The sequence below is a fragment of the Cajanus cajan genome, chromosome 3 (assembly GCF_000230855.2).
Source record: "Cajanus cajan strain Asha chromosome 3, NIPB_CcT2T_4, whole genome shotgun sequence".
NCBI lineage: Eukaryota > Viridiplantae > Streptophyta > Magnoliopsida > Fabales > Fabaceae > Cajanus > Cajanus cajan.
In genome coordinates this window covers 79,231,493-79,245,019 of record NC_138519.1, presented here as the reverse complement: position 1 = coordinate 79,245,019, position 13,527 = coordinate 79,231,493, and the positions used below count along the sequence as shown (strand labels likewise).

The following is a 13,527-nucleotide window of genomic DNA, read 5'->3' as shown; positions in this document are numbered from 1 at the left end:
CTGCACATAAAACAATGTTGTTGTCAACGATATATAGAAAACTGGACACCGTCTGTTTCTTTGTTCACAACTGTAGGTTGTGCCTCCAATGATGAGTAATGGTGAAAGATGAAAATATGCGGTATGCAATAAATGGGGATGTAAAGACAAACCAATAGGTGAAGCTAACTAATGCATAAGTGCTCCAATCAATAAAACAGGTCAGACAAGAGTGGTGGTGGAGTGGTCCAAGATGTGAATCAAAAGTTTTTTCAAGACACAAATATATATATAACGTTGTAGATAAGTAAAATAACTGCACACTAATTAATTCATACATTCCAGTGGAATAGCAATTTTTAAAGTTATATTTAATGTTTATTTATATCTAGATAGTACTAAAATTTATTAGTATCAAGTTTTAGTTAATGGATTAAAAAATGAAATTTTTTAAATTTTTTAAAATTTGTCAAATAAAATATTGTTTAATATTAAACGCCTTTAGTATTAAATATACAAGGTTGTGCTTATATTTAAAGTCTTTTATAAATAATTAATCACTGAAAATTAAACTCATTTGATTGATTTATTGATTTAAAAACTTAAAATAATTTTATCTTATTATAAAAATTAGTATTTCATCTTTTAAAATATTTATGTTACTCTTTTAAGTTTTAAATTTGAATTAAATCTTTCTAAATATTAATTTTTTCGATTTTGAGAAACAATTTTGAACATTTTTTATTACTCAAAACTTGAAACTTATCTAATTATATTTACTATAGAACTTAATGTTTAAATTAAAAAAAAAAATCTAAACATGATAAAATCACGTGAAAAATGAGTTTCTCGTACAATAAAAAAAAATCTAATACTATTAGATTTTCCAGCTTTCTTTTTTATCTTTTGGTAAAAAGTTTTTCCGGTTTTCTAGTTATTCACAGAACTCGCATGTAATCTACGTGACAGTAAAATATTTTACGTAGACGACATATCTCATACTTTATTCGAAATTTAATAAGAAAAACAAAATAAAGCTAACGTGGCACAGTAAACACCGGTCAAAGAAGCATTTTCTAACATTGACTGCCCAAGTTTGATAAATGGTTTCAAAATAATCATACTTGATTAGAAAAACGTTTGTAAAATGGACCCACTTTAATCAATTATCTTGAGAAACACTATACCCATGAAGAATCCAATGAGTAACAAGACTTAATTTTCACTTCAGAATTTATAATCGCTTGCATTTTGAAACCTAAAAATTGACTTAAAAAATAAGTTTATTTAAACACTCAACAATCAAATCGATTTTCTATTGATAAAATAACTTTTGTTTTACTTATTTTTTTATATTCATTTCATATTTCAACTAATTTAAATTTAAAATATTTGTTTTGTTTTAAGTGTTAGTTAGATATTTTAAATAAAATTCACTCAATATGTCTGGATTTAAATAAAATGAAATAAATAATATTCATTATAAATGATTTTTAATTTTATATTAATTATTAGTTGAAAATTTAGAGCACATAAGAACAATAATAGAGTATAAGCACAACTCTTTAGTTAAGGATATTTTAGGAACACCAAAAAGAACGTTGTTAAAATAGAATAATGACAGACAATATACCTGGGTTTAATTACACATAAATATAAGGTGTACAACCCCCCTTGAAGGGAAGCATAAAACAAGACCCACCTTAAATTGACAACGTGCAAAAAATAATTTAACCTAGGAAACGAAGGATAAAGTTACAAAAGAATATTATTTTAAAAGAATTTGTTTGAGACTATAGAACAAAAAACAAATGACTGTGGCTATATACAGTAGCAAGATAAATAAAACAAAATCTAAACAAAAATTCCTTTTTAACCATGTATCCTGTGTTCCAATTTCACACTGAAGACGGAAACGGGTATCACTTGTTAGACCACTGAAATTCTATTTCTAAATTCCTTGAGGGACCATTTTTACTTTCCGGCAACAGAGTGTACTCTCCAGATACGGCTCCTAGCATTACTACCCGATCAATCTGGATTGTCACTTTCCCAAATGAACTCTGTCATCAGATAAAAAATTGAGGGGTTAACGATTACGTGCAAGTGTAGAAGTAAAATAATTGAAGATGAATAGATAGCATTTAGTAGTGCAATTTTCCCACCATTACCTTTCCCATTTTGCTCTTATTTTTGCAAGAAATGTGAAGCTTCTGGCCTTTTGGAGGACTCTCAAAGGACCATGTAAAGCTCTCATCCCACTCCGGATTAGGGCCAGTTGAGACCACCTGATCAGCACATTCTCATGATAATTAGCACGTTCACTTTCCGAGGAAAAAATCAAATCAACAATAAAATTTGTATCTATTCAGCAAAAGATATGTTCCTCGAGTTGTATAATACAATGACAACCACATATTCAGGCTGTAAATCTGCGTCCCTTGCGATTAAAACTGGAAATAGAATAGAAATTGAAGTGAACACGGCTCATGACAAGATGACAAGTGACAATCAAAGAAAAATGCTAAGAACATACTTTCTGGCACACTCTTTTGAACACATTCTTTTTAATTGGTTGAAATTTATGGAAAAATACAAAAGTTGACAAGTCTCACCTTATTTAATGACCCTATCTCTCCTGATTTTGTGATTTGCAATGAATTTTAACCAATTAGAGAGATTATATTAAAAAAAATGTAATAAAGAGTGTAGTGCTAGCACTCCTCAACAACCAAATACTTCGATAACAATATTGTAGCAAACCACCATTTATGTCAAAAGCTAATTTAAAAGGAATGAAAAAAATCAATTTGCGTGAATCTGAAATCTGGCAACAGAACATGTAAATAGTCAACTGGATTTTTTTCTAGGAAGCAATAATAAAAGTCTCTATCCTAATAGGGCGTTTTCTAATAATAGCATGATTTCCATGCGGACATAGCAGATGATATCACTTAATTGGGCATTTGTGCGGACATATAATCATATATCAGTCTCACATGAAACAAACAAGTCACCCATGTCACTAATCCCAGTGTATTAGAGAAGATCACAAGACAAGCTGATAAATATGAAATTATTATTAGAAATACCTTGGTTTGCCTTGGAGGAGTGTTTCCAAGTGTAAGCTTGCAATAAACACTTGGGTTTCCAACAGACTGCTTCATATTGTTACCACGCTTGATGATCACCACCAATGTTCCTGGCAAACACTGTAATAAAAATTCTGCCTTCTCCTGAAAGCGAGGTGGACCAGACTGGATTAAGTACTGCAGCAAAGGAATAGCATCGGCAGCTGCTATGGACTGGGCTCTTGAAACTTCTGCTGGGCATGCTGACCAAGCTTGCCTGAGCAGGAAAAGCGCATCCAAGGCAGCTTCCTGAGTAGCCTCTGAGCCTGTCTTTAAGGAGGTAACCAGATGGGGAATGCTAAGTGTAGCTGGTTCAGTTGCTCTCAGTCTTGGGAAGTTGCTAAATAGAGAATTCAAGGCTTTAAGATACTCATCGTTCACAGTTCCAGTAGCCCATAAGTCTTTTTCAATAGCGGCTAAAAGAATACACACAAAAAGAAATTGTTAGGCCATTTTACATACTGAAGAGGGAGCTTAGCATGGTGAAGCAACTTATTGTCAGACATGACAGACACAGAATCACTAATCAATTCAGATTAAAAAAAAGCACCGTTATCCACAGATAACTTTGACTTTCAAATTTGTTCTATACTTTTTCAGATACATTAATGAAAATTTAACTGAAGATTAGGTGCCTATTTAGCTAGAAGAGGTTATATAGCATAAATAAAAGTCAAGCTGTTCAACTTATGAAGCACTTACGAGTACAAGCCACAAGTTTTACTATTCATTTGTTCCTTCCCCAAATATTTGGTTTCATGAAAAATAATCAAAAAGAAAATCAGCTCTGCTATTTTTTCCGAAAGATATATTAAATCCACGTGTAACATTTTTGGTTTTCTTTATTGAAAAAGAATTTGAAAAAAAAAAAAAAAAAAGTTATGCCTCTGCTTATAAAAAGTTTAAAAAAATGCTTTACTGTGAGAACCAAATAATTGATGCAAGAACAAGAATACCTATATCAGAAATGACCGTATGAAAAGTAATAAATACACCATTCTATATGAGGAAAAATAAAGAAATGAAGATAAGATACATTGCAGCGGTTCAGAATAAAAATAACAAGTATTTAACACTGCAAGATAGAAAAATAACTCACCAGTTATTGCTCTAACTGTTTCACTAGAAGCATACTCTTGAATAGTATGATTTGAAAATAGAAGTTTAATGAACATTGCAGCCTGAACAGATGTTTCAGGATCGCTTGAACCAATCAAATCCAGTATAACCTGAACCCCACCAGCCTCTGCAACTGCTCTTTTATTTGATCGACTGTACATAACAAGGTTTTGCAGAGCACATATGGCTACAACTTTCATTTCTTCTGTTGGTTGGTCTTCAAGCACATTCACTAAAGCACGACAAGCTGAAACTGCATCACTTGTCCGAGCAAGACCCTCATTCTGGAATAGATCACCAAGAGCCAAAGTTGCTAATAACCTTGCTTGTTGTGCTTGGGTTTGTGGATCCAAGAGATAATGGGATAATGGTAAGATGGCTGATTTAGTAACTTTTGTTTCTCTAATTTTTACATTGTTCAGCAATACTTCTAAGAGTCTTGCAGCAGTTTCTTCACATTGATGAGACCTTAGTAGCTCCAAGAGAGCCTCTATAGCACCACTTTCCGCCATTGCTTCAGCACTAGTTCCATCATCACTTTCCAACACAAGAAGAGCATTTAATGCACCAACAACTGTGCTTTCTAAGCCAGATCGAAGCAGCCTTACCAAAACAGCAACTGGAACTTCCAAGTAGTATTCAGAACTGAATTGAAGAATACTTGCCAAAACAGAGGCAGCAGACTCCCATAAAGCATGAGGAATGGAAGGATCAGCTTGCAATATAACTTTCGAAATTTCAAGAACACCACCCTCTTTTGCAATTTCATTGGGCCATATCAATGCAATACTGACCAGGGCCTTTACAGCTCTCTGCTGCAATATATGTATACCAGAACCAAGAACTCGTATAAGAGGGCCAATTACCTGTTGCGTCACTGGATCTTTCTGAAGGTGTTCTTCTAATAGTAGATGTGAGAGAAGCTCAGCAGCCAACTGTTGCACTGCTGATATTGGGGAATCAAGCAAAGGGATAAGTGGTTCAATAGCTTGATGAGAATTCAATGTGTAATCAGCACGACACTGTGGATGTTCCAAGATATTAACCAAAACCTGCAATGCACTATGTTGTCCATCTGGCCCAAATTCTTGTCTCGTCAGCAACATAAACAGGGGTTCAACTACTTTAGCAGCAGATGGTCCTTTAGCTATGCTAGCATTATTGGTCAATATACGCAACAATTCTGCAAAAGCTGCACATAGATAATCAGGTGCTTCATGAAGGATGTCAAGTATGCTTTCAATAACCCCAGCTTTCACCATTTCCATTTTACAAGCTGGCCTGTCTTTTCCTAACTTGACCAGAGCTCTGGAAATGGCCTCATGAAGTACATGATTCCTACCATACAGTAGGCCAACTAGAGGAATCACTGCACCATGTGCAGCAACCAATTCAGCTAGTTGCTCATCATCAACAAGCCTATCCAATGCCCGGACAACTGAATGGTGAGCAGGACTAAACTCACTTACAAGGAGAGAGACCAGAGGTTCAACACAACGTGCAGCAGCTATTGTGGACCGAATCCTTGTATTTCCAAAAAGAACAGAGCATAATTCAGCAGCATCCCCTTTGAGGTCCATTGAACAATCTGATGAAAGAATCCTGCAAAGAACATCCACTGCATTCATCTCAACATCCGCAACAGCAAGTGCTTTTGAAGGGTTTTCACTCAGTAATCTAACCAATGCTGCAATTGCAGCATGCTGCTCTCTCTCTAAACCAGTATTAAGTATCTCCACCAACGGTTGAACTGCCTGTCGAGAAGTCTCTGCATTTCTAATATGGTCAGCAGAGAATAAACTTTCCAATGCTTTTGCAGCCCTATATCTTGCAGCTCTTCCTCCTAAACGCAGTACAGCAACAAGCTGAGTAACAGCCCCAAATGCGGACTCATGTCTCCGTATTTCTGCACTGCTAAACAGAATTCCTAACAGATCTGTAGCAGCTTCTTCTGTTGCATCTTGTGGACCTAGTGAAAGATACTTAGAAAGTGCCTCTAGTGCCCCTGCCTCAACCATTACAATCTTATTCGATGGACAATCTACAGCAAGCTGAGTCAAAAGCCCAAGTGCTAAAAATGGTGCTCCTGGGCGTTCTGGAATTGGTTTGAGCAAATCAACTAGAGCAGGTATCGCCTTCCGAGAAGTGGCACCAACTCTAATGTCATCAACTCTAAACAACCTTTCAAGAGCAACTTGATCAGGATAACGCACCAAAGAAAGTTCCTCAGACAATTCCAAAAGATCCTGTATATCAGTATCAGCACAGCCAAGCAAGGAGATAAGTCCACCTGCTGCCCCTGAATTTGCTACAGACAGAAGTGTTCCCCTGCTACCATTACAGACTAGGCTAGCTATTGATTGTGCAGCAAAATATCTGTTTGCTGATTCCTCTGACTTCAACAAATTGGCAAGGGCTGGTATAGATTTCATGGTTGCATGTGCTCGTATGATATCCCTATCTTGAAATAATATTGCCAACAACAAAGCACAAATCCACATGCTGCTATCTTCTTTATAGTCAATCTGCATATCACCATAAAGGACCAAAGGTTAATACACAGAAATAATAGTTATACACTAATCTGTTATCTAGCTACTACATCAATAAGAAGGGGTATTTATGAACAACTTTGACATTGGGATGCATTTATGCAAATAAGTAAATATTCACTACTAAGAAAAGAATCGATACCACTCTATTAATTTCAAATTCACTGAAAACATGGTACTTGAATACCTGACTATATTGAGAGAAACAATTTGCAATCCTGTCAGTGAGAACCTCAATCGCTCCAGCATCCATTATTGCAATTTTACTCTTTTCATCATGGCAAGCAAGAACAGACAGTAACCATATAGCTAAGTTCGCACCAGAAATAATAGCAGTGCCGGTGTTTGATTTATTGGCTTCTTTTGCATGCCTGCAAATGCTGATAACTTCCCTACTATCATCACCCTGGTTATCCAAAGTAGCCTGTGAAGAAATAAGCATATCGACAAGAGACTGAACAAGATTAGCACACAAGTTTGATAAATTGAGATCCTCCACAACCCTATGATGATTTACTTTAGCAGCACAAATAAGAACAGCAGCTCCTCCAATTTTGACATTTACATTTTTAGAAGTGGAATTGATTATCCTCTTAGCTATAGAAGATATACATCCAGTGGCAGTAACAACAGTGTCTCCCAAAACAAAAGGCTGATCCTTACATAATCGAGATAAAATTTCAATAGCTTTATCCTGCAACACTGGTGTTGAATCAACAATAGACAGAACTATAGGGCTTATGCTTTTAGGAAATTCAGCCAAAACTGCCCAAGCAGGTTTACTGTGTGCCCCGGTCTCTTCTGACCTGAACAGCATGGCAAGTGCTTCCAGAGCTTCTGATGTAGAACTAGGTCCATTGATAGCAAAGTCTAAGAAAGAAACTAGTGCAAGAACAGTACCAGCACGATTCACACAGTCAGTTACAGCATAATCAACTTGCCTCTTAGAATGTAAGAGACGAGCAATTGCTGCAGCAGCATGAGTTTTACCGGAGATTGTGCCTTCACGCAATACTCTAGTAGCAGCCAAGATGACTTCTTCTGCAACAGCTTTCTCAGCAATTTCACCATCCAAAATAAGATTTGCCACAGCACATGTTGCCAGCTCCGCCACTTCTAAAACTGAAGAGTTAGCTAGTGCAACTAGGGAGGGTAATGCATCTCTAGCAATAGCGGCCACTTCCCTGTTCTCTTTAATGGAAAGAAATATTGCAGCCAAGCAGCGCGAGGACTCCATTAAGATACTTTCAGATTCAACATTAAGCAACTTCATTGCTGACCAGAGAGTTTTAACAGCAATGCTGCTTTCACGCACGTCTTTCCTCGTTTCAAAAATTCCCGCCAGAGCATATGCAGACTTTGCCTGAGTTTCTTCCTTGGTTGAGCTCAATAATTTTATCATTGTATCAATTGCATCATTGGAAGCACTACCTTCACGTAGAAGATCAGAAAGAGCAACAACTGAAAGCATACTTCTCAAAGCATCTAAAACATAAACCTTAGATTCAGGTAAATCACTGGTCAATAATGCTGTAAGCTGACTGATAGTAGCTGTATCAGATTTATGAATCAAGTGATTCAAGGTCTTTGCAGCAATCTCCTTCCCATTTGGGCTTCCATTCTTCAACAGCCACAGCAATGCAGGAACGGCATCAGCACTTTCAACACAAGCACGGATATCCTCACTGTGGTCGCATAGATTCCTAAGGATTGATGCCGAGTCTTCCTTTGCTTTTGCAGATCCTGACTCCAAAATTTGAACAAGAGGAGGTATACCACCAGCTGCAGTAATGGCCCATTTACTTTCATCATTTTCATTAGATAGAAGGCAAAGGAGGGCAACAGCACATTCTTGCTGCTGTTCTGATGAAAGCCCCAGAAGAGATATCAACAGCTGAACTCCTTCACGGCCTTGAAGTGCACGCCATAGACTGCATTCAGTATTGCACAATGTCAAGAGAGATTTTAGAAGCTCTTCTTGCACTTCATTGGCGGCCATTGTTATTAAACCAACAAGTAAACGCTTTGCATCAGAATTTGCAAGTTTAATTGACAGTATCGGATTGCTATACAAACTAGCTAGGGCTTCAATGGTCCGTTCCTGTACAAGGAATGGCAAGCGAGGTTTAAACTGTTCAAGTAATGTCTGCTCAACTACCAAAGGATCCGATGCCCTGGTAGATTCTGCCTTGTCATCATATATCATCAGAGCTGAAGCTAAAGCTCCCAATGTGTCGGCAGCTTGGGTAGGTGATGAGCATGATTCAAGGCTTTGACCAAGACTGGAGATGACATATGACAAACCACCAGAGATGTTTGCTAAAGCACACATAGCATTCTCCTGTAATGCTTGAGCATATTCACCCTGCATGAACTCTTTGGAAGGAGCTATGGTAGCATTAATCAAAGCAGGAATACCGTTGGAATTAGCTATCTCTTTCCTAGAATCTTTGCACTGGGAAGATAGAGATTTAAGAGCACCAGCTGCTTCAGCCCTGACAGGGGCATCATTACCGGGGCCTAAAAGTTTGAGGAGTTGTTTTGTTGCCTCTGCTGTCAACACCTTTAAACAAACAGATGCATCCTCCATCATCATACAAGCAAGTAAAAAGCACACATTTGCTAAAGTGCTAGACTGCCCTGCTGTCAGTAACTTAATTAATATGTCAACTCCTCCAGCTTGTATTGTTGCATTCCAGAATCTCTCAGTGCTGCTGGAGAGATTTTTCAATGCCCCAGTCAATAAATTATCAACTACATTTCCAGCCTTCAGGCCCTTTTGCAGCTGCTCCCATAGCATTGGAACAACTCCTTCAGTTGAAAAAATTTTTGATCCAACATGATCTTTGGCACCACCTTGAGAGACAGCAAAAATAGTCTTTGCAGCAGCTACTTGGCCTTCAGTAGAACTGGACTTGAGTAGAGCAAGCAAAGGAGGAATACATCCTCCAAGCAAGACTTTCACCCTCAACTCATTTTCTTTACAAAGTGAACCCAAGACAGTTGCTGCCTGTATCTTTACATTCAGTGACCCTGACCGGAGAAGGGAAACAAGTACTGGAACTGCCTGAGAATGAGATCCAACTGCACTGAAAGCATTTTCTCGCATATCAATAAGTTCTAATAACTGCTTTAAAGAATACTCTTTCTCTTGCATAGAAGATGAGCTCTGACGCAGTTGCTCAATGCATTGAGCAACACTTGCTAATGTCCCATCTGGATCCTCCATGTTGCTGCTGTTGTTACGTTCTCTGCAAACAATTAGGAACATAAGTTACAAAAGTTAGCATATTAGATTTTATGCTCAAATTCAAACTTCCATAGACCATATATCAAACCATCAAGATAGATAGTTCTAAGATTATCTTTTTAGAACTTCTGAAACAGATAACAAACTATACCACAACAAGTGGGATTCAGTTCACAACTCTTAGTTCAACTTAGCTGCAAGCAGAAGTATTAATGTAACTGAATGGATTTTAGCAGCATTAAAATCAATTGATTTGATGATTTTATAGGCCATAATCTAAGTTGTAACCAACCTCAATCCCATCTTCAAAACAGAATGGGGAGGTAGAGGCTCTGAATCTTGAGCCTTCCCGTCACCATTTCTTTCCTGCAATCAAAAGAATGATAGTGTATAAGTTTAACAGAAATACGGAATGTCTTATATCCCTACATGTTGGAAGTGACAAAAATTAACACAAACATAGAAACAATACATTAGATTCAGCACAATACGGATACAGATCAATCTTTAAGTTCTACAAGAGGAGGAGAAATGGAAAATCAACTTGAGAAGGAACATAGTTAAACCATAACATATCACAATTTGATTTTATTTTGTATCAAGAAATGGAAGATTTTCAAAGTATTAAATGTACATGATTCAGTGTAGCTTCTGTAACAGTTGATTAATTATCATTTAGGATAGCATCTTATTATGCTTAAGTGTAGAATAAATGCCAACTTTTTTTCACAAATGCTAAATCTATACACACAGAATCTAATAGTACCACCTTTTTTTTTTTTTCATTTTCTAGTATTACCCTGCACCCATTCTAGTGCCAAGGATATGTACCATCATATAGCAATGAAGGTAGAGTACATAACTAAAATAATGCTTGGTATCTAAATTAGAATATTCCTCGTCAACTTCATAATATTTATAAAACCATGCAGATCTAAATTCAAAGAAAACTGACAAATATGATCCAATGGGAGATAAGAAACAGATAGTGGAATGAAATCACAGAGCCTCTTTAGACTTCCGTAGTTCTCAATGATACTTTCTAGAATTATTTGGTACATAAAAAGGGCAAATCAGGAGCTAGTTTCAGACAGCAGTTCACAACCGCAATTGTGGCTACCACATGGCGGTTTTAGAAGTTTCTACAACCGCAACTGCTGTCACTTTTTCCCTCCACTGACTGCAATTTCTATAGTCACAGCATAACCACAACCGAGATTTAAAAACAACGAAGACCGCCAAGCAAAATGAGATAATTGATATATCCAATTTGCACAGAGGCCAAGTAAAGGATCCATAAAATTACATGTTCATACTAATACTCAAACACTCCTCCCTCTACCAGTACCAATTCATAATCCTATAAGACAATGATGATATGATGACATAAAATGAATAGAAAAGGAAAAAATAAAGAAGTACCATATCATTAGCAGCAAGGGTGCTGCCATTATTGGCAGCAAACCTCCAAGTCAGTGTAGTCGCCAGCTTCGCTTCGCTTCGCGTCACTCGAACACTCTCCCAAGCAGATCAATCCGCAACACTGCTCCCTCTCCAGATCTAGACCGGAGAGTCTCTCAGAACATCAAAGCCTCCCTGTCCACACAAAATTCAGATCGAAATCAATCACCAAAATCAAGCAACAATTGCGCCAAAATCGCTTAACAACAACAATAATAAATTAATAATAATAAAAATAACAATAACAATAACTACAGGGTGAGCAAACCAAAGCACTGTAAAACGAAGGTAACAATGGAATCGGTTAAAATCGAATCGCGCGAGGGAATTAGAGTGATGGAGAAGAAGGTGGCAGATCAAGAAGCAGAAGCAGCGCATGCGAGTCAACGAAAAAGTCAAAACGGTTAGGAGTAAGGAAGAAATGCGCGAGAATTGAAGAGGCGAGAGACGGTGTTAGTGATAGAGAATGAAAAAGACCTTGAGAGAGCGAGAACGAGAAGCGAAGCTGGCGTGGGAGCGTGAGGGTGACGCATGGATTGGTGGGAGATAGATTTGGTATTGTATGTGATTTTTCGGTTTTAAATGGAAGCTTTGAATGGTTGATTTTGGTGGACAAGGGAGTGTGTGTGACAGTGAAGGGAAGAGGCTTTGGGTGTTTTCAGACTCGTAAACATTATGAGCACCGACAACAGCTCCAAGCTCACAGCTCACAGCCTCGCCTCCTATTATTTTAATAACGGCTAGGCTCAAGCTCAACATTCGCTTCAGCCACCGGTTTGGAATCACGTGCAAGTAATTCTCTTCATTTATCGCATGGACCAATTTTTGCTTTCTATTTCATTTCATTTTTTTTTTTTTACTTTATGTAAAAGAATTATTTTCATCTTAATTATAAAAATTAACATTAGGTATAAAGAAAGAATATGACTAATATTAATATTAAAAAATTAAAATAATATTTTTTTAAGACAAATTAGATTTTCAGCAGTGGGGTTGATCAACGTTTAAGCAGGATCAGAAGTTTGAATCTTGTCTTATATATGCAGTCGTGTTAAATCTTGGGACCAGCTATCTTATCTTTTGAGATACCTTTAATGTAACGAGAAGATTAATCATTGTTATCGGCGGAGACTATTCCATAGACGAGAAAAAAAAAACTTAAATTAGATTTCTACATATTATTCTGCATATCGCGCGTGTTTTAATATGATGGTTCTTTGATAATATCTATCTACTCTTATATTTTTAACATGGCTTGCATAATTTGCAAATTTAAACCGGTGAAGGAATTATGGTATATAATAAATAATGCCTAGCTCAGAAATTCTTTTTAAATACGTGAACCAACCAATTCAATTAAACATTTTATGCTTCAACTAAGGTTTTAACATTAACGACACCGAAGCACTTGAGTTTTTTTTTTTTTTTTTTGACAGGCACTTGAGTATTTTATTGAACAATGACCAATTGACCATATGTTTATGAAATCAATAATTATACCGGTTCAAACATTATTTTTACTATAGACTTCGTGTAAATATTAGTATTGGTTTAACGGTAATGTATTGTGAATGTTAGATAATCTAGTCAGCTAATAACAAATTATCATATATGTAATAAATTTATTATTTTTCAATAATTATTTGAAAAGTCATATTAATAATAATTTTTAATTAATTTAAAGTATAAAAAATTATATTAATAATACATAACCATAAAATTCAATACTATTTTCTTATTTAAAGTTAAACAAATAATTTTAAATTGAATTTCACGTGTGCTTTTAACTAAGATGTTATCATTTATCCTTTGTATCCTCTCTTTATGGAAATTAGAATAACTAAGGGGGGTGTATTGGATTAGGATTTTAAAGGACTTTTTAGTTAAAAAAAATCCTGCGGATTTTAAAAGACTTTGCAGGATTTTCATGACTTTTAAGATTTTGCAAGATTCTACAAGACTTAAAATCAGGATTTTAATTGATTCTGCAAGACTTTTAAATTAGGATTTTAATGGATTCTGTGGGATTTTGTGG

General features: G+C 36.2%; 1 protein-coding gene across 1 annotated transcript; it reads right to left on the bottom strand.

Annotated features, from left to right (window-relative positions):
• Positions 1 to 1,597: 1,597 nt before the first annotated feature.
• Positions 1,598 to 12,189, bottom strand: LOC109795042 (protein CELLULOSE SYNTHASE INTERACTIVE 1). The gene is made up of 8 exons (XM_020354452.3): positions 11,970 to 12,189; positions 11,454 to 11,627; positions 10,324 to 10,397; positions 6,969 to 10,032; positions 4,210 to 6,754; positions 3,072 to 3,526; positions 2,151 to 2,267; positions 1,598 to 2,042 (listed from the first exon to the last, which is right to left on the bottom strand). Exons 2-8 carry the CDS (start codon positions 11,454 to 11,456, stop codon positions 1,902 to 1,904), a joined length of 6,399 nt encoding a protein of 2,132 aa, XP_020210041.1. The 5' UTR covers positions 11,457 to 11,627; positions 11,970 to 12,189; the 3' UTR covers positions 1,598 to 1,901.
• Between the last annotated feature and the right edge of the window lie 1,338 nt (positions 12,190 to 13,527).